The 22,997-nt window shown below is 36.8% G+C and overlaps 1 protein-coding gene across 1 annotated transcript in view; it reads right to left on the bottom strand.

The window, feature by feature from the left end:
* The window catches only part of Mhcl (Myosin heavy chain-like), a 938,273-nt gene that overhangs the window by 763,496 nt on the left and 151,780 nt on the right, over nucleotides 1–22,997 (bottom strand). The window contains exon 9 of the mRNA XM_090376088.1: nucleotides 5,367–5,511. Within this exon, the coding sequence (XP_090232214.1) occupies nucleotides 5,367–5,511 (145 nt within the window). The remainder of the gene's footprint in view (nucleotides 1–5,366; nucleotides 5,512–22,997) is intronic.

Below are 22,997 nucleotides of genomic sequence, written 5' to 3'. Positions count from 1 at the left end.
TAGTGCAGGACAAAATTTGTGTTCCCTTGTTAGTGTTGCACCTGTCAATGTAAAAATACTTCCCTCATTCATTCCACCCAGATTACCTTTTCCCAAATGCAAAACAGATTTAGCAGGATTAAACTTCAGTTGTCATACCATCTTTCATATAATATGCGACCTCATCTAAGCTATTCTGAAGCAGCATAGGCTAGTCCAATCGTTAACCATCCTGCCTAATCCTCAACAAATTTTGACAACTGTATATCCTGACTGATATCACCAAGGAGAGTCAAAAACAAGAGAAGGGACCCTAAACCAGAGGGAACTAATGTCGAAAGGGCATCCTCAGGGAAGTCACTTCCCATATTGAAGAATGCCCATTAATACAACCCTGTCTCCTTTCACTTAGCAAGTCCCTGGTCCACTTGAGGATCCTCCCAATAATTCTATCATGCTCCAATTTGTAATAGTCTCTCACAGAATCCAAATCAAAAGCTTTATTCAAATCCAGATATTCAATATTGAAATCATTTCCAGTATCTAAATGCTTTGACTTTTTCATAAATAATTAACTAGGTTTGTCAGGCAAGACAAACCTTCAAAAAATCATGCTGTGATCCTTTTAGGACTTCAATTTCTGTATTTTATCATTGATGACATTATCTTATTCACTATGTTTAAGTCAAAGTCAATGCAATAAGGCATCATATGTTTAAGAGTATAAATAATCTATATAATATTGGTGTAAATACACCATAGAAACTCTTAAATGAAAAAACTACGTTGGTAGTGTAAAAGGGCATCATTTTTATCTGTATCTCATTTCGTTTAAAAGTTTCTATGGTGTATTTACACCAATATTATATAGATTATTTATACTCTTAAACAATCAATGCAACAAGGCATATGATGCCTTGTTGCATTGATTTTGACTTAAAAATTATTATTTACACCTTTTGGCTCCATTATCTTCACAACTGGATTGTCATGTCTGCAATACCAGGGTACCTGGTCATCCAGTGATGAAAGGCCAACAAGCCCTGAAAAGGTGCCGTCTGGGCGGTAGTGCCCACTGAGAATAAGTAACAAGTCTTCTCTTTTAGTGAAGCATTACTTATTCGAGGTAGTGCAATACATGGCAACTCGTGAAGGATGAACACAACATGAGATATAAATAAAATGATGCACTTTTACACTACAAACATAGTTCTTTCGTTTAAGTTTCTATGGTGTATTTACACCAATATTATATAGCTTATTCACTATGTAAGTAGTCTAACTCACTGAATCATAGTTACTCATTTCTAGCTTAGCCCTTCCCATGTGAATGACAAGGCATTTACCCTGCACTTAATATAACTGGATGTACTCCACTATCCCAGGAGGCCTTACTCTGATTCAGCCTCAATAGCTTTTCTGATGGGTGCTTCTCAGAGATCATTATATCAATAATCTTATCTCAATCTGACTCTCTTTCTCCATATCTCCCTCATAAAATGTGCTTTCAATTGTAAAAATGAATTGCAAAATACCTGTTAAATTTGTCTGCAATTCTGGCTGGATTGCCTATGATTTCACCATTTGAGACCTGGAGAGGGGACCTATATGATTTACTGCTTATTTTTTATGGTACCAGAAAAAAAATTCTTCACCCCATTCTTAGTACTTTTTCCCAATGATTTTGTCATACTCAACCATTGCATTTCTTATCTGATTTGTAGTATTGTTACACATCTGTCTACAGCAGCGTTTCGCAAACTTTTTTAGTCACATAACACTTTTCATCTCACAACAAATTCATAGGCGCCTCCGTAGCCAGGTGGGAAGGAGCAGCAGTGCGTAGCACACGCTTCTTGATTAGACCAGGGTTCGAGCCCATCAATACGGAGGATGTGGAAAAGTCCGGGAATGACTACCGCATATTCCTGGAGCAATATGGCCTTAGTTGCTAATGCTCCTCAAAACCATATAACAACAACAACAAATTCACGGGACACTTCCGAAACACATGTTTTGTGGGAGCCAAAGAACTGTCGCTAATATTTTATTACATATGACGCACTGTGCATCAAGAGCATCTTTATTTCCAACTCATGTAAAGCCGAAATTCAAATAACTGTGATCATACTTTAGTGTTGGTCATTTATTAGTTGGTTTCTGTTTTTTCACTTTGGATTTTTGGGGAACAAAAGGCTGCAGTTGTTCATCCTCATTTTGAAGTGTGACAACATTGTGTTCGTTTTCATCGACCACAGTTGCAATACTAGAAATACTTGCTTCTCGTTTTAAAGTTCCTTGTTTCAACCACAAATCCATGGTCACATATTTTAATAATAATATTTTGAAATACTAATAATTATCAAAAAAAATTTATACAAGGAAGTGAGTTTGTTTATGATATCACTTCGCTTCCCCCTCTCCTTCAACCCGTGTACTCCAGGCTAAATCACATACGAATGGCATATCGGATCATTATATTGCTACTTTTTTGTAGATGTCATTACCTCTATGCATACTTCTCTATGCAAAGTCTGCAAAAATAAGTGTTCCACAGTCTGTTTATTAGTCTATGCCAGTATATTAATAACCAAAAAAAAAAAAAAACATGTTAAATGTTATAATGATACAAAAGTGATGTACGCTACAAATATGCAAAATTTATTTTATTTTTTTTAATTATTAATTACGATTTTTTGCAGAACACTTGTTCACATCTCACGGAACACAGTTTGAGAAACACTGGTCTACAGCATTAAATATTGCAGCAATAATTTGCATCTATCCAATGCTTCCTTCTTAACCTATGTAAATCAGTCAACTCTTTTTATCCATGTTGACATTCTACTCTTGTGATAATTTACTACTGGAACAAACCTCTTTGTGGCTTATGGGATAGTATATTTAAACATTTTCTGCGGAACATTCACATCCAGTAACCTGAAATTAATGATCCTAATTGATAGAGCTTATGCATATAATGCAAAGGCAACCTATTCATGATACCATTTTAAGCTTCTAGAATTATACACATTTTATTTTATTCTGCCTCTTATCTTTTATATGTCAACAACTAGCAGCTCGATTACTGATCCTACTATATGGTTGCCAGATGCACTGTTAATTATGATTCCTAGCAGGTTGATATTAAAAAAAATTGAGATGTGCATCTAAGAGCTCCAAAAATACCCAGAAAATCCCAATGTGGACAATGTGAATCAATACACTAATTCACATTAACATACATTTCTTAGAACTATAAATTATTTTAAAAAAATTGAATAAAAACCATTTTTAATGATAAATTCTCTATTCTCTGCCAATAACAGCAATATCATCATCTAGATGTCTATAACAAGTCTTATCAATACTAGATAAGATCACTGAATTTCTTTTTTTTTTTTTTTCTTCTCTCAATGCAGTACACCACATACTATATTTCCATTGAATAATTTTTTCATAACTGAAAAAACAATATTCAATATTTTTTCATAAATTTCAAGGATTAAGAAAGTTCTTTGAGTCAAAGAAAAATATCCATGTTCCTAAGTGCTGTAAAATGAAAATAACCCTTAAGAATAATTCTAAAAGATTTCCAGTTACTCAGACCTTGTTACTGTTGTGTTGGAGATTTTTGGCACAACTAATTTGTGAAAATACCATGTCATATGGCATGCTACTCCGTATGGTTTTACTGTGTGTTTTATTTACAAAGATGCGCCCCACTGATTTACATGTTGTACAGGCTAAAAAACCTGGACAACCTCATGAAAGGAGAATTCAACTCGCTCTGCCCAGTACTAACAAATTGAAGAGGCCTTTAAGAATTCCACCAATCTTCAACAAAAACTGAATCCAGACCTCTCCATATGAGTGACAATTGGCAAGCTCATTACACTGTCACAGAGGGCTCCAGGCCTTCGTTTTTTGAATGACAGGATGTCACTCTGAAAATATAGGGAGGCCTAAAATTCTCTGTAGCATTACCACAAAATAATAAAATCAATATTTGGACAACTTTAAAACTGACAACTTCTCTTTACTGAAAATATAGGTCCTATTCAGAATTACCATTCTATTTCCTAGACCAGGTCTGTCTCATCAATGCTGAATGCTTGCCAAGGTGTGAACCCTCTCACAAACTACAAATGATTTCAAGAAATTCGTTTTTAAAAACTTGAAACACTTTGATCATCAGTGCTAGTAACTTAACATTAACAGAAATATCAAACAATATTACAAAAAAGGCTTCTTATTCTATCAAAGCATCCCTTACTTGCAATTTAAAACATATTAATGGGTGACACATAATGATTGAGTTTCTCTCAATCATTATTGGAATCCTGCTTAACCTTACAGCACTTAATGAAGTTTACAACTTTCCCACACTAACTTTCTTTGGGTAAATCAATTGTAAGGACAATTTTTAATAATCATCCTTACCACTGATCTATCCAAAGACAAAGCTCACAACAGACCTCCAATTGGTATTCACCTTCTTCAATATTCTTAATAACATTCAAATTAAGCTCCATGAACAAACTCTTTCAACATTTTTTTTATCAGCACAAGCATTTACAGATTCTGCTGCACATTTCTGATTTATGATGGCTTATTTTATGGGGTTAAAATCATCTGCAAAACAGAAAGCATACAGATTACGATGAACCAAAATGGCAAAAAAAATTATATTAAATTTTACAGTAGGATGCACTTTAATATCCTAAGGAATGCTGGTAGAATCAGTTTCTACCCAACTTATGGCAGTATCCATGCAAAATGATCACTTAAATAAAATAGCATTAAGAAAACTACTGTTATGCAGATTGTTGTTTTAGCTGATATTCTTGACATAGACTACTTAGATTATATTGTGCCAATTCCAATGATATTATACGGGACCATTTTGCGGGCGTGCACGTGTGTGCGCGAGAGAGAGAGAGACAACATGTTGCGTAAACTGAAAAACTCGGAACAGATCACATGGGGAGTTACTCGTCTGCTTGAGATTAGATAACTAAAGTGCTAACTGAGAAGACATTAAGAATTGCTCCAGTCTCTGGCAAGACTCAAACTAAGGATTACCAAAATGAGTAACAAGAGGCAAACCCACAATAATGTCATGGAAATAGATAGATAGGGGCTTACTATATATAACATTTCATTCTCGTAATGAATAAGACAAAAAAAATTCTTTTTCTTACAATAAAGATTTCAGATTACTAATTTGCTTATGAAGGAGTTTTTAAAATACAGCACTCTTTTGAACAGCCTTAGATTAAAACTACATCAACACTATCAATTGGTCAACTATGACAGTCGACAATGTTTTCATTTTTAGTGCAACATTTATACCTATGGTAAACTGAAAAAAAGAGCAACATTACCTTTAGCAGCACCAGCAACACCTAAATGATAAATTGCTGCTAAAACACACCAAATTGCTTTTGCTTCAGGATCTTGAATGCCTAGTGTTTGCACTGATGCACAAATGTATGCCCATGACAAACTCAGTCTTTGTTGATCTTCAGCCTAATTAATTAAAAAAAATTAAATAAATAAAAAATTCAAATAAGCACATAAATCTCAATAGTCTCTATCACTCTAGAAGTACAGGGTAATACCGTCTTTTTAACCAATTTATATTAGCACAGGCATACAACATACAAAAGCAAGTTTATGCAGCATCAAACAAAAAAAAAAAAAAAAAAAACTCCCATTTCACCCCTCCATTCGTTACAAATGCCTGTCCAGCTCAGCCTTAAATTTATTTAGGCTATTAGCTTCCACAACATAAGATGGAAGCCTATTCTGCCAACCAACTACTGCTGACTAAAGGCAAATTTCAGCACATCTATTCTACAACTATCTGTCCTCAATTTTAAACCGTGCCCCCTCAGGTTCTTAGTCTGAGCAAGAGGAAGAATCCCATCAGCATTCAGTTTGCTCAACCCATTCAAGGCCTTATACACCTCAATCAGATCTCCAGGCACTGCAATTTGCAGAACTTAAGCCTTTCTTGGTCAGAGCACCCCTTTGTTCCCCTCACCAATCTTGTTGCTCTTCTTTGTACTCGTTCTAGCAACTCTATATCCTTCCTAAAATGAGGCATCCAGATCTGTACACAGTACTCCAGGTGTGGCCTGACCATTGCCTTATATAACGGGATAATCACATCCCTGTCCTTCCTACTAGAAAAATTTCTATATATCATTGACAAGACTCCATGACCTACTCTGGAAGCCTGTCTGCACTGCTCAGAACACTTCATATCTGACTGCACAATTACCCCAAGGTCTCTTTCATTCTCTGCTACCCTGAGTGTAAGACCACATTGTTGGTACATTTCTCCAAGTTTACTGCTTCCCATATGCTGTACTTTGCATTTGTCAAAGTTAAACTTCAGTTGCCACTTCTCAGCCCATATACCCAACTTTTCCAGATCCTGTTGCAGTAGCATACTGTCAGTACCAACCCTGCCAACCTTTGTATCATCTGCAAACTTTGACATTAAGCTTGATATACCTTCATCAATATCATTGATAAATATACAAAACAACAATGGGCCCAACACCAAACCCTGAGGGACACCACTAATAACATTAGTCCACGTAGAGCAGTACCCATTGATCACCACTCTGTCTTCTCCCACTCAACCATCCTTTTATCCATTGTAGCAACTTGCCCATAATGCCATACTGCTCCAATTTGTACAGTAGTCTTCCATGTGCAACAGTATCAAAAGCTTTCCTGAAATCCAAGTATATGATATCAAAATTATTTTTTGCATCCAGTTCCTTTGTTACCACATCATAGTATCCTATCAAATTTGTCAGACAAGACTTTCCCTTAACAAACCCATGCTGTGTCTTAACTATATTCAACCCAAGGGGCTCACATCTGGTGAGTATGGGATTGGCACACCCAGGGTCCTGAGCTGGATATAATCATTCTTCTTTTTCTTGGTGATTCCCTTTTCTCTTTCTCTCTCTCTCTCTCTCGGTAATTCAAAAAAAATTTTTTTTGGCTGGTGCAGCATAAGCCTCAGACTTCCTTGCACCATACAGCAGACAGGCTGCAAGAGTAGCTCACGGTGTCTTGCAAATGATGTACAGGAATTTTTCTAGCAGGGATAAGGAGGTGATTATTCCCTTGTATAAGTCAATGGTCATGCCACACCTTGAGTACTGTATACAGGTCTGGAGGCCTCATTTCAAAAAGGATATAGAGATGCTGGAACGAGTACAGAGAAGGGCAACAAGATTAGTGAATGGAGCAAAGGGTTGCTCTTTTGAAGAAAGGCTTAAGTTTTGCAAATTACAGTGTCTGGAGACTAGGCACCGGCGAGGTGATCTGATAGAGGAGTATAAAGCCTTGAATGGTCTGAGCATGCTCAATGTTGATGGGATTCTTCCTTTTGCTCAGAATAATCACCTGAGAGGGCATAAATTCAAATTGAGGAAAGACAGATGTAGGATAGTTGTGTGGAAATTTGCCTTTAGCCAGCGGGTAGTTGGTTGGTGGAACAGACTTCCATCCCTTGTTGTGGAAGTTGATAGCCTAAATAAATTTATGGCTCAGCTGTACAAGTATTTCGAACGAATGGAGGGGTGAAATGGGAGTGGGTTTTTTTTTTTTTTTTTTTTTTTGTCTGATGCTGCATAAGCTTGCTTTCTTGCATCATATGTAAACTTATGATGCATTCACTTATGTAAACTCTAGAAGGAAGAATCAGATTGGTCCACTTGATATCGATGGTTCAACTATTGATGATCCTGCTCAGGTAGCTAACAAACTAAATGAATATTTTGCATCGACATTCACACATGAGAAATTATTCAGCAAAGGGAATGCCAGAGATGTATTCAACTCTGGCAGTAAGCTACATAATGTTGTAATAACTGAGGGCAAAGTGGAGGAGAAATTGTTGAAGATAAACAACAATTGGGGTGGGTGGGATCTATCCAGTTATATTAAAGGAGGCAGCAAAGGAAGTAAGCAAACCCTTAGCCATAATTATGAGAGCTTCCTTGGACTCAGGGGAGGTACCCATAGACTGGAGATGTGCAAATGTGACCCCAATTCACAAAGGAGGATCAAAGGCTGACACAAGTAATTATAGACCTGTGAGTTTAACTTCTGTTCCAGTAAAATTAATGGAGGCATAGGTTAAAGAAGCACTGCAGGATCATCTAGACAAGACTTCAGTTACAGCTCGGATACAGCACGGTTTTGTTAAGGGGAAGTTTTGCCTGACCAATTTGATTGGATACTATGATGCAGTCACAAAAAAAATGGATGCAGGGAATAACTTTGATATTATATACTTGGATCTGAGAAAGGCTTTTGATACTGTTCCACATGGAAAACTGCTGCACAAATTGGAGCAGTGTGGCATTGGAGGCAAATTGCTGCTATGGATAAAGGGGTGGTTGAGGGGTGGTAGAAGGCAGAGAGTGGTAATCAATGGACACTGCTCATCGTGGACTAATGTTATTAGTGGAGTCCCTCAGGGTTCAGTGTTGGGTCCATTATTGTTTTCTGTATTTATAAATAATATTGATGGTGGTATATCAAGCTTAATGTCCAAGTTTGCAGATGATACAAAGGTTGGCAGGGTTGTTAAGGACACTACTGACATTATGCTGCTGCTGCAACAGGATCTGGAAATGTTGAGCAGATGGGCTGAGAGGTGACAAATGAAGTTTAACATTGACAAATGTAAAGTACTACATATGGGAAACAACAACCCCAGAGCAATGTATCAACTCTGTGGTACTACACTGACAGTGGTAGAGAATGAAAAGGACCTGGGGGTAATTGTGCAGCAGTGCAGACGGGCTGCAAGAGTAGTTCATGGTGTCTTGTCAATGATATAATTCAATTTTTCTAGCAGGGATAAGGAGGTGATTATTCCCTTGCATAAGGCAATGGTCAGGCCACACCTCTTATAAGATTAGTGAATGTAACAAAGTGGTGCTCTTACGAAGAAAGGCTTAAGTTTTGTGAATTACAGTGTCTGGAGACTAGGCACCAGCGAGGTGATCTGATAGAGGTGTACAAAGCCTTGAATGGTTTGAGCATGCTCAATGCTGATGGGATTTTTCCTCTTGCTCAGAATGAAACCTGAGAGGGCATAAATTCAAATTGAGGAAAGGCAGATGTAGGATAGATGTGTGGAAATTTGCCTTTAGCCAGCGGGTAGTCGGTTGGTGGAACAGACTTCCATCCCTTGTTGTGAAAGTTGATAGTCTAAATAAATTTAAGGCTCAGCTGCTGGACAGGTATTTCGAACGAATGGAGGAGTGGAAGGGTTTTTTTTTAGCATTAGTAGAGGCATATGATGCCTCTACTAATGCTAATAATAGTAATAGGAATATTACTTCAGACTTGTCAATATGATTCTGCTTCTTTAACCAGTGATTTCATTATTTTACACGGAACACAAATTAAACTAACAGGTCTGTAGTTACTTGTGTCCCCTTTTGAACCCCCTTTGTGAACTGGTGATATATTTGCACACCTCAAGTCCATCGGGGACCTCCCCTGACTCCAAGGAAGCTCTCATAATTATGGCTAAGGGTTTGCTTACTTCTTTTGATGCCTCCTTTAATATAACTGGATAGATCCTGTCCACCCCAGGTGCTTTCCTTACGTTTAACTTCAATAATTTCTCCTTCACTTTGCTCTCAGTTATTACAAAATTACTTAGCACCCTATTAGCATTTGATAAACTTCTGGCACTCCCCTCATTGAATGACTCCTCATGTGTGAATGTAGAGGCAAAATACTCATTCAGTTTATCAGCTACCTGAGCATGATCATCAATAGTCGACCCATTTATGTTAAGTGGTCCAATCTGATTCATCCCTTTCCATCTAGAGTTTACATAACTAAAGAACTGTTTTCTGTTTTTCTTTACATCCTTTGCCAAAGATTTCTCGTAATCTGCCTTAGCCTGCCTAACATCCTTTGTGACTTGATTATAGACTAGTTTATACCTGCCATAGGCTTCTGTGTCACCTGATACTTTATATGCATCCCATACATTCTTCTTCTCTGCCACAAGCCTCATTAATTCATCTGACATCCATTTAGGCCTAAACCTTGAACAGTATTTCTTAGTTGGAATGAAAAGCCTAGTAGCCTCCAAAATGAAGTCCCTGAAGGCTTCCCATTTAGAATTCAACATTAGTAACATCATCAGTTGATCCCACTGTACAGAATTTAAAAACTCTGTAGTCACCTTTATGAAAGAAAAACCCTTCCCTTTAGCCTTGATGGTAGTTACATCTTTAAGTAATTCCCACATCAGTACATTGTGATCACTGCCACCCAGTGGTTCCTTTATCTGCAAATTCTTAATGCATGAATAATCAGATCAAGAGTATTACTCCCTCTGGTTGCCTCTCAAACATGTTGCTGTCGGAAACAGTCATCCAATAAATCCACAAAAGTTTGCTAGTGTGCGAGTGACCAACCACAAGTTCCAGTCAATATCTGTTAAGTTAAAATCCCCAATTATAAGACATTCTGATTTACTGGTCCACTCTATTTCTCTGCACAATTGCTTATTATACTCATCAGATTCATTAGACCTATAACACATACCTACTCTCATTTTTCCTTTCCCAGTGCTTATTTCACACAAAACAGACTCAACACTGCATTGTCCACCAACATCAATTGGATGCACTTCCATAGATTTTGTGTTTCTTAACTAACAGCATAACTCCTCCTCCCTTCCTGTCCTGTATATCCTTCCTGTACACATTGTACTCCCCAAATTCCAATTCTACACTGCTTATATCTGTGTGACACCACGTCTCTGATATCTCAAGAGTATCTGCCTTTGATGTCTTGACTAGCACTTCAAGCTCATCAAATTTTTTATTAACTATACTCCTAGCATTAGTGTACATGCAAGTATACATGCACCTGTTCATACTATTAGTTACCCTAACACAGCCCATGTATTTACTTGTTCCAGTTTTCCGACCCACCTAACACTGCCTCGATAGCATCAGCAAATATTCTTGTACCCTTTCTATTTAAGTGTACCCCATCCCTGTGGAAGCAGTCTCTCCTGTCAACAGGCACAGACCAGGTTGAAAAAAATTCTACCCCTTCAACCTTGCACAATCTTTCCAGGGCTGAATTGATCAACAAGGCTCTCATCAAATACTTCCTCCTATCGTGTCTGGGCAGAATTACAGACACTTTCACATTCAACCCAAACACACAACTTTTTTTCAACATTATTAAAAATATCTAATTAATTAAACAATTGACAGATGGCTGCAAAAATATTTTTTAATAAATGTGAAATTTCAACTTATTGGGGGAAAGGATTTAAAATACTTTACTCTTACAGTAAACTGTTAATGTGTAATATTAATGACAAGATATTTTACTTCCAAATTACTGTATGGTTCATTAATATTGATATATAAAAAAAAAAGGTGTGCATCCTTCAGATATTCAACAATTTTTTTCCATTTGCAGGGAAAAGTAATCACTTTATATTTTTATATAATCAAAAAAAAAAAGCAGAAAGTGATGTTATTTATATACTTTCAAATTATAGTACACAAAGATCTCAGCTATGAACTTAATGTCTCTAGCCAGTAATTAGCATTCTCAAAGCATTAGGGTACCAGCAGAATGTTGTTTAAGCACCATTCTGCCGGTACCTTAATGCTTCCAAGGTCACACTATTCATTCAGTCTAAACAATTGTTTATTCTAAGACTTAAATGGAAAATTTCAATAATGCTAATTAACTTCTTGGTGGCACCAAAAAAAAAAAAAAAAAAGTTTCATTTCCACACCTTTTATTTTCAAAAAAATGAATTCTAATGAAAATTTAAAAAAACATTTATACGTAAAATATAAACAGGAATTTTTTAAAATCCTTCATTTTTTCAGTTTAAAAGATTTTATTTTATATTTTCCTTAATGTTTACCTCATTTTTTAGCATTAGCATTAGCATTAGTAGAGGCATTTGATGCAAGAAAGCAAGCTTATGCAGCATCAGCCAAAAAAAAAAAAAAAAAAAAAAAGTAACATAAATAAATAAAAATAACCACTTCCACTTCACCCCTCTGTTCGTTCGAAATACCTGTCCAGCTGAGCCTTAAACTTATTTAGGCTATCAACTTCCACGACAAGGGATGGAAGTCTGTTCCACCCACCAACCACCCGCTGGCTAAAGGCAAATTTCCGCACATCTATCCTACATCTGTCTTTCCTCAATTTGAATTTATGCCCTCTCAGGTGATTTTTCTGAGCTAGAGGAAGAATCCCATCAGCATTGAGCATGCTCAAACCATTCAAGGCTTTGTACACCTCTATCAGATCACCCCGCTGGTGCCTAGTTTCCAGACACTGTAATTTGCAAAACTTAAGCCTTTCTTCGTAAGATAACCCCTTTGTCCCATTCACCAATCTAGTTGCCCTTCTCTGTACTCGTTCCAGCAGCTCTACATCCTTCCTGAAATGAGGCCTCCAGGCCTGTATACAGTACTCTAGGTGTGGCCTGACCATTGCCTTATACAAGGGAATAATCACCTCCTTATCCCTGCTAGAAAAATTCCTATATATCATTGACAATACACCATGAGCTACTCTTGCAGCTCGTCTGCACTGCTCAGAGAACTTCATATCTGCCTGCACCACCACCCCCAGGTCCCTTTCATTCTCTACCACTGTCAGTGTAGTACCACAGAGTTGATACGTTGCTCTGGGGTTGCTGTTTCCCATATGTAGTACTTTACATTTGTCAATGTTAAACTTCATTTGCCACCTCGAAGCCCATCTGCTCAACCTTTCCAAATCCTGTTGCAGCAGCATAGTGTCAGTAGTGTCCTTGACAACCCTGCCAACCTTCGTATCGTCTGCAAACTTGGACATTAAGCCTGATATACCATCATCAATATCATTTATAAATACAGAAAACAATAAAGGCCCCAATACTGAACGCTGAGGGACTCCACTAATAACATTAGTCCACGATGAGCAGTGTCCATTGATTACCACTCTCTGTCTTCTCCCCCTCAACCACCCCTTTATCCATAGCAGCAACTTGCCTCCATTGCCACACTGCTCCAATTTTGCAGCAGTCTTCCATGTGCAACAGTATCAAAAGCCTTTCTAAGATCCAAGTATATAATATCAAAGTTATTCCCTGCATCCAGTTCTTTTGTGACTGCATCATAGTATCCAATCAAATTGGTCAGGCAAGACTTCCCCTTAACAAAACCATGCTGTGTCCTAGATATAACTGAAGTCTTGTCTAGATGATCCTGCAGTGCTTCTTTCACCAGTGCCTCCATTAATTTTCCGGGAACAGAAGTTAAACTCACAGGTCTATAATTACTTGTGTCAGCCTTTGATCCCCCTTTGTGAATTGGGGTCACATTTGCACATCTCCAGTCAATGGGTACCTCCCCTGAGTCCAAGGAAGCTCTCATAATTATGGCTAAGGGTTTGCTTACCTCCTTTGCTGCCTCCTTTAATATAACTGGATAGATCCCATCCACCCCAGGTGCCTTTCTTGTGTTTATCTTCAACAATTTCTCCTCCACTTTGCTCTCAGTTATTACAAGATTCTCTAGCTTACTGCTAGAGTTGAATACACCTCTGGCATTCCCCTCGCTGAATAACTCCTCATGTGTGAATGTCGATGCAAAATATTCATTTAGTTTGTTAGCTACCCGAGCAGGGTCATCAACAGTTGACCCATCGATCTCAAGTGGACCAATCTGATTCATCCCCTTCCTTCTAGAGTTTACATAAGTAAAGAACTCTTTGCTGTTTTTCTTCGCATCCCTTGCCAAGGATCTCTCGTAATCTGCCTTCGCCTGCCTAACCTCCTTTGTAACTTGGTTACAGATCAACTTGTATCTATCATAGGCGTCCGTGTCACGTGTTAATTTGTATGTATCCCATGCATTTTTCTTCTCTGCCATATGCCTCATCAGTTCATCTGACAACCATTTAGGCCTAAACCTTGAACAATATTTCTTAGTTGGTATGTAAAGCCTAGTAGCTTCCACGATAAGTTCTTTGAATGCTTCCCATTTTGAATTTGCTGTTGACAATATCATCAGTTGATCCCACTGTATAGAATTTAAATATTGTCTCCGTCCATTGTAGTCGCCTTTACGAAAGCAATACCCCTTCCCTTTACCCCTAATGGTAGTTACCTCTTTGAGTAACTCCCACTTCAGCACACTGTGATCACTGCCACCTAGTGGTTCATTTATCTGCAGATTCTTAATGCATGAAGAATCACTACTGATAATCAAATCAAGAGTACTACTCCCTCTAGTTGCCTCCCGAACATGCTGATGTAGAAAACAATCATCCAATAAATCCACAAAAGCCTTGCTACTGTGTGAGTGACCAGTCCCCAAATTCCAGTCAATATCTGGGAAATTAAAATCCCCCATTATAAGACTCTCTGATTTACTGGCCCACTCTATTTCTCCGAACAGTTTCTTATTATACTCATCAGAGTCATTAGGCCTATAGCACACTCCTACTCTCAATTTTGATCTCCCAATGCTTATGTCACACCAAACTGACTCGACACTGCACTGTCCAGCGATGTCGACTGGCTTCACTTCCTTGGATTTTATGTGTTTTTTAACTAATAGCATAACCCCTCCTCCCTTCCTATCCTGTCTATCCTTTCTGTAGACATTGTACTCCCCAAATTCCAGTTCTGCATTTCTTATATCTGTGTGACACCACGTCTCTGAAATCCCCACAATATCTGCCTTTGATGTTTTGAGCAATACCTCAAATTCATCAAATTTATTTACTAAACTCCTAGCATTGGTGTACACACAAGTATACATGCAGCTGTTCTTTTTCTTAGCTACCCTAACACAACCCATGTGTTTACTTGTACCCCAATGATTCCCAGCAGTCTCTGAAATATCCTGCATCTTATTTTCCAGGCTGCGGCTCATTCCAATAGAAGCAGTGCAAGAATCACTTTCACCTCTGCCAGTGGCTACTGTTAATCTATTAGTCCTTGTATCCCCCCAATCTAGCAGTTTTCCGACCCACCTAACATTGCCTCGATAGCATCAGCAAACATTCTTGCACCCTTTCTATTTAAGTGTATCCCATCCCTGTAGAAGCAGTCTCTCCTGTTAACAAGTACAGACCAGGCTGAAAAAAATTCTACCCCTTGAGCCCTGCACAATCTTTCCAGGGCCGAATTGATTGACAGGGCTCTCATCATATACTCCCTCCTATCGTGTCTGGGCAGAATTGCAGACACTTTCAATTTCAACCCTAATTCACGGCTTTTTTTCATCAGTGACCTGTACTTGTCAAGTAATTCCGCCGGTCTCCTACTCTTAATGTCATTAGTGCCAACGTGTACAACTATATCACCTTTTGTGCCCTTAAAAGATGATATCCGCTCTACAACGTCATCAACTTTTGCCCCTGGCAGACATACCCTGGTCCTATTCCACCTATCCTTTTTACAAAGCATGTTTCCCGTTTCCCTGACAATAGAGTCACCAACAACTACTAGTTCCTTTGGGACCAGCGCATTCTGCCTTGGGGGTTGCCGCTGTGTTCCGCGATTGGTGTGGGCAGCTGAGAGCTTGATGGGCCCCTCACTTGTAATCCTTCGAGGGCATCCACCCTATCCTTCAAGCTCTCATATAGGCCCATAACAACGCTGAGTTGTCGCCTTATCTCCTTACACTCCTTGCATCGCTCACACACAAAGACATCCCCCATGGCAGTATCATGTCCCATACTTGACTGCTCCGCAAACATCAAGCAAATAGTGCATCTTACAAGGCTGTGATTCAGAGGACAACCGCCCCCCTCAGTTCTCCCCTGGGCCACAGCATTCCCATTAGCTTGAGCCCTTTGCTTTGCTGCTCTGGTTTGAGTCATGATTTAGATTTACTTTCAATAAAATTTCAATTTCTGTACAAAATTAAATCCTAAACTTGTATCCAAACACAGTTATAACGCTATATTTATGTTTCAGTAACGAGTGTTATCTACGGAATATTTACGTTTCAGTAACGAGTGTTATCTACGAAATATTTACGTTTCAGTAACGAGTGTTATCTGCGAAATCCCTTTATATAACTTTCGTATCAAGTTATGTATTAATTATTTGTTTTTACTAATTATTTATGTTACGTAACCTAAGTGGTTATATGTATAATTAATTATGTTAAATAAAATTAATTATATTACGTTTGTAATCTAAGTCGTTATATGTATTTATTTAAACGTACAATTTAACTGCTAACGAAGTAACTGCTTTACCGATACTTTTATTTTAACTCTTTACATATTAAAGGTTTAACCTTAAACAGTATAACCTTAAGATGGTATTTACTACTATCTTAACACAACTGACTCTAAACACTTGTATTTTGCTACCAGAACTTCATTCAGGGTCCTACTAAAGGGCGGGAAATGCAACCACGAATGGCCAAAGCACTACCTTTGTCACTCTTCCTCATACAGCGATTTACTATCCTTATACCCTATTTGACTTCCTTCTTTAGTGCAATTAGGTTTTCGAAAGCAATCAAGATGCTATTTTCTACTATATTTACTGTTTACGCCTTATACTAAGTCCTCCTACTAGTTCAACAAACACAGTGTTTGTTGAACTAGTATCCTTAAAAACTATATATATATATATATATAATAATATAGACTTTGAATATGGGGTAAAGTATAGTCTAAGAAACCATCTGTTGAACCCATAGTAAAAATGAACGTCAGTACCTGTAAAGAAAATACAGCCACTCCCCGACTTATGTAAGGGTGAAAACAATAATAAATCTTTCAAAAACAAGTAGAATAATAGGTTCAAGTATCTGAACTTATGATATAGTAGGAAGATAAAAACAAGTAACTTGAAACTATAAACAAACACATAATTTGAAATTTTGCGGAGGATCACTTGTCGGGTGACTCATCAAACTATTAGCTTGCAAAAGGTGGCAGGTCACCTGACAGGTTCTCACAATCAATTACTCTACGATGAAAAATCACTTTAAAGTTAACTGCATTAAAAGTTTGCCTATATTTAGGAAGGCAAAAAAAATTTCCAGGTTCTCAATCCCTAATTAATAGTTGTTGTTATTATTATTTGGTTTTTAGGAGCATTAGTAACTAAAGCCATGTGCCGGGGATATGCAATGGTCATTCCCTCACCTTTCCACTTCCTCCATATTTGGTGGTCACGGGCTTGAACCCCAGTCTAATCAAGAAGCATGTGCTACACACTGCTGCTCCTGCCCACCTGGCTACAGAAGCACCACTAATTAATAGTTAATGCAGGATCTTTTATTTTCAAGGTTCACCTATCAGGTGACCTGCCACCATCGGTTAACAGAGAAATAATTGCCTTTCTACATGAAACTGATTTTTCTGTGGCAGAGTTTTATAATACAGAAAAATCTTATATGTATGTCCTCTTAAATGGCATCTACACATTTTATATTTATGACATGTTGAAACACATGTAAAAAAAAGGGGGTGGGGGAATTACTGTATTAGCAAGGAAATGTGAACACAATGATAAATGGTGAGATGCTGAGTTTATAAAGGGTGATGTTTCTCCCTTCAAAACTTCCAGTTAAATACTTTTTGAAATAAAAATACATCACCTGCATCAGAATCTACTCTAATGAAAAAACTTATTAAAATGCTGCACAATACACATTTCCTAGAATTTAATTTCTATCATCCATTTCTCGAAAATAAAATCAAGTGAAAGGAAGGTTATATTCAGGTTTAATTCTTCTTAGGACTTTAAAAAAAGTGATGTAAGCAGGAAAGTGTTTATAACAGCAGTGCTATAGATATTGAAAAAGGCATAGCACTGTATAGGATTGACCACGAGGCCACAAAAAAAAGCATCATACATTTATAATAATTTCTATTAGTGAAATATGATTATTACTTTTTTTTTTTACTATTGTTAATGGTGACTGCCAATGATTTATCGTGTTTTCTTAATCAGTGTTTGTTCAACTGCTGAACAGATTGAATACCTACTGACATCAACACAGTGAAGTTTCTTCCTTCCCATCAGCATGGGAAGAAGTAAGATTTACTGCTCAAATGATTTGCCTGCACTACGAAAAGCATACGTTAGTCTATTCATAAAAAAAAGTTCCACGAGTGAAGACGTGAGATATAAATCTATACATATGGCATTTTAACGATGTAATCATCTGCAATGAACAAACTGAAATGGGAATGTATTGCTACTAACACATCCTTCAAATTTTTCTTTAAAAAAGATACTAAAATAAACAGCAGGACTGGAAGAAAAAAATTTATATGAAGCATATACTGGAAAATATCCTATTTTAATTTAGCTTATATATATATATATATATATATATATATATATCTTTTTTTTTATTAGGGTATACAATGACAAGTTATCAGGCCACCATAAGGATGCATGGTTTCCAAATACTGCAACTTACTAAACAAGTTTCTTTTTATAAGAATACTCATTTGCACCCATAACTAATCTTGTTACTCTTCTTTATAGACTAACACGGTTACATTCTTCCTAAAATGAGATTTCCAAATATGTATGCAATATTCAAGATGTGTTATAACCACTGCTTTTTACAAATACAGTGGTTATTGTGTAATATACAAAAAGGTAATTACTGAGAGGTGAATTACTATCCCTTTGTCTCTACTGACAAGGTTTCTGTTTATCGTTGATGAAAAAAAAAAAAAAAAAAAACTCTTAAGCAGTTCTAGAAAGCTGTCTGCACCATTAAGATAACTCCATATCATACTGTATAATTACCCCCAAGTCTTTTTCATGATCAATTATCTTGCAATCCAAATAGTGGTGAGTATTCTTATCCAAAATACAAGAACCCTGCAATCACCAATACTATGCCACAACTGCCATTTTCAGCCTATCTCCAAATAACTGTCGTCAATCCACCTTTGTTTAAAAAAAAAAAAAACACTTATAACTATACCAGTGGCATTATTAAATATATCTGAAAAGTAAGGAACTGGAACACTGTACTTTTTTGGACCCCATTCATGATGTGGTTCCATAAAGAGCATTCACCATTTATAGCTATTCATTCTTCTACCAGTTAACCATACCTTTGCCCACCAAAGTAACTTACCACTAATACCACATTGATGCAAATTGTACAAAATTTATTACTATTAGAAGACAAAATGCGCAAGGCATAATTTCTTATGAGTTTAGGTAATTAATTAACTATATAATATCGGTGTAGATACACCATAGTTCACCCATAAATTTAAACTACGTATGTAGTGTAAAAGGCATCGTTTTAATTATATCTCATATTGTGGGTGCCTTCACAACGAGAAAGCTGGTATTGCACTACTTCAAATAAATAACACTTCTCTAGTAGAGAAGACTACTGTTATTTATTTTCAGTGGATACCACCACCCAGACGATCTTTTCAAAGCTAGCTGGCTTCATCATCAGTGGAGTTGGCAGGTACCCTGGTAATGCAACACGCCATCACAGTTGAAGTTATTTCCACAATATAAGAGATGTATTTCCACAAACTTCGCAATAGTGATGGCATGTTGCATTACCAGGGTAACTGCCCACTCACTGATGATGAAGCCAACTAGCTTCGAAATGATCGTCTGGGTGGTGGTATCCACTACAAATAAATAACAGTAGTCTTCTCTACTAGAGAAGCGTTATTTATTTGAAGTAGTGCAATACCAGCTATCTCGTTGCGAAGGCACCCACAATATGAGATACAATTAAAACGATGCCTTTTACACTACATACGTAGTTCAAATTTATGGGTAAACTATGGTGTATCTACACCAATATTATATAGAAAATTTATTACATAAATGATGCCAAAATTATTCTTTGCACCAAATTCCTTTTGTGATAATCTTAGCAGGTAATCAGATATGATCTACCCTTGCCAAAGCAGTGCTATAATTCCATTCCTAATCACATGATCCTTGAATTTCTTTTTTTTTTTTTTTTTGATAATTCATCAACAAAAACATGCCTTGCATAACCCACTATCAAAAAAGAAGAGATTTCAATGAGTCTTCCACATTCAAAAAAAAATACAGCAATATAGTTAACAGAAATCTAGATAGAGTGACAATCCCTCCAGAATAGATAACAATATTCCAAGATGTACATCAACTAAGAATCACAACTGCACCATCATCATTAAATCACCTGTCTAATACTAGAGGCTACAGAGCACACCATCATCACCATAAACACTCCATACAGCTTGCTAAAAACACCGGATAATGCCAATAGAAGAATACCTATGAAATGCTAACAGAACAGATGTAATGAGTATCCATGTTAGTCTCTGTCCTTCAACCCAACAGCTGGGCAAGGTAAGCAGCAGAGGACATCCCCCAACAAAATAATCCTACAAACTAGAGCCAGCAAGTTCAAAGAATATAATTCTTGGTGAATTTATCCTTTGTTTATATTAGGCTAAATTTGTTACATTCCTGAATGCATTCAAAGATGTAGTAGCTATAGAATAAATTGTTAAAGTTCATTTTTTTTTATTTACCTTGGAAGAAGATAAACATTTCAGCAAATAATCTGTACATACTTTTATGTATTAATTTAATATCTATTAAATGCACTATATTATGCAAATCCAACAAGACATTGTAGTTTGCCATTTGCAAAATTGAGAGTTATCTTGTCTTTATGTGCTGGCTAACTTTCAACTGCTATAATAAACACAGTGATCTTAATAATCATAATACTATTTATTTAACCCTTTCATGAGTGGATTTCTGGACTGTATGCATACAGACTGGAATGAATCTTTCAGGAATGTGGAAGTTCATAAAAAATTTAAAAATTAACATAAATGCTTTTAAATATAAATTTTTCCCATTTTTACTTTACAGCCAATGACTGTTAAAAACAAATGTAAAATTTAAAAAATAATAATAAATAACATAAATTGAAACCAACTGTACAAAATATTACAAAGCTGTTAAAAAATAAAAACTCATCATTACTTTTTTTTCTTTGCAGTAATATCCTTTACATTCACATGTGCATAATTTCAATCAGTTTCATCAACTTCAGGATCTGAGAAATTGCAGAGCATTTCTTCAATTTCAGCTTGTGTAAGCCTACATCTCAAATATTGTTGAAAGGGTATGCCCTCTTACATTGATTTCCAAAACTATCGTAAATATAAAAATGACTACTATTATTTGCAAACATAACTGATAGATTGAAGCACATCTCTATAGTTTCAAGAGTTTGAGGTTCTTTCATCAACACAGTACCAACAAATTTTTAATTTATTGATACTGCACTAAAAGAATCTTCAAAATGTACATCACCCTCCAAAAAGTATCTAGACAATGTTGGTTTTCCACTGATGCCACTTAGCTCAATAGCACATCAATCCCCTTTGGCAGCTAGTATACACTCCACACACTACAGCCTATTATTCCACTGAATGATAGACTGTAACCTTCTCCATTTCTGCCGAAAGAGTGACCAGTAGAGCTACAATTGTTGTATGTGTTGAGTTTTGCCCTCGCACAACATTCCAATTTATCCCATATTCAGATGAGGACTCTGCATAAGCTATTCAACTTTTGTACATTTGTGTCCATGAACCATACCTGAACAGCACTAGCAGTATGGTACAGGGTGTTATCCTGTTGAAACAAACACAGGTCTATACAAAATTTCCACATTGTAAGGAGCACAGAATTGTCCAAAATATTAAGGTAGGCATATCAATGTTAATTGTTTCCTGCACATCCAGCAAATGTCCGAGGTCTTGGAAGTAGTGGCACACCACCATAACAAACATTCACATTACATTGTTGGCACGATGCAATTCATCAGCAGATATTCTCTAAGCATCCCACACATTTGCCATGATTAGAATAGGGTGTACAAGATTCATCATTCCACAGAACCAACTTCCACTGCTTTATGAACCAATTACAGCATTCAATTCACAATACAAGGCAAGACTGCAATCAGTGATCTCACCTTGGTCTTAGAAGCAGTAATGAGCACTGTTTGGGTTATGTGCCACTTCCCTCCCATGAAAATAGAGGCTGTGGAGCTTTGTATATAGTGTATTGATACAGACCTTAACCCCTGTTGATGCCTTAAACCCTTGACCAATGTTTTTGCAGTGATCTCTGATGATATTTTTGTTATAAATCCCTGAAAAACATCAACTCAGTACTCTCTGATTACAGTGCAAGTATCCATGGACTTTCTGTGCACTAGTGGATGGTGGTACCATGATGCCTCCATTTCATGATAACATCACCAATGGTTAACTTTGAATGGTGTAGGCTGTCAGCAATTTCACAAAATGACAAGCCAGCAAATGTGATATCTGAAAATAACACCCTTCACGTCAGCTTGGCTATATGTACTTGGACAAGAATGACTACCTCAAATGCAACAATTTGAGGTTAGTCATTCTTCCGTCTTTATATGCCTTCTTTATACATTAGTCTGGCCAACTTATTTATCTGGAAAGGTCCAATGGGGCTATGAAAATAAGTGTCTAGATATTTTTTGGAGGTGTGTGTCGTGCGTGCGCACAAACCACATCTTTAGTCCCTCACACAAGAAATGTACATATAAGTGCATACTCATGAAAGAGTTAAAAGGGGATATCATTTAAAAATACTGCATCTCTAGAACAATTCATGGATGCATGAAGTTCATTCTGTTGGTCAACAAACATATAGGAATGAACATATCGAACAAAATAATTTACTTTATTAATTTCGAAGGTGATAGTTTTGGGCATGTTAATTATTTGGCACTTAAATGATGCAAACTAATTAGTTAACCTAAAGTTAGCATTAGTAGAGGCATTTGATGCAAGAAAGCAAGCTTATGCAGCATCCAAAAAAAAAAAAAAAAAAAAAACACCACTTCACCCCTCTGTTCGATCGAAATACCTGTCCAGCTGAGCCTTAA

Source organism: Mastigoproctus giganteus, chromosome 1, assembly GCF_048544385.1.
Source record: "Mastigoproctus giganteus isolate SK-2022 chromosome 1, ASM4854438v1, whole genome shotgun sequence".
In the NCBI taxonomy this organism is placed as follows: Eukaryota; Metazoa; Arthropoda; class Arachnida; order Uropygi; family Thelyphonidae; genus Mastigoproctus; species Mastigoproctus giganteus.
The sequence above is the reverse complement of the archived record's forward strand: the minus strand, read 5'-3'. Positions and strand labels throughout refer to the sequence as shown.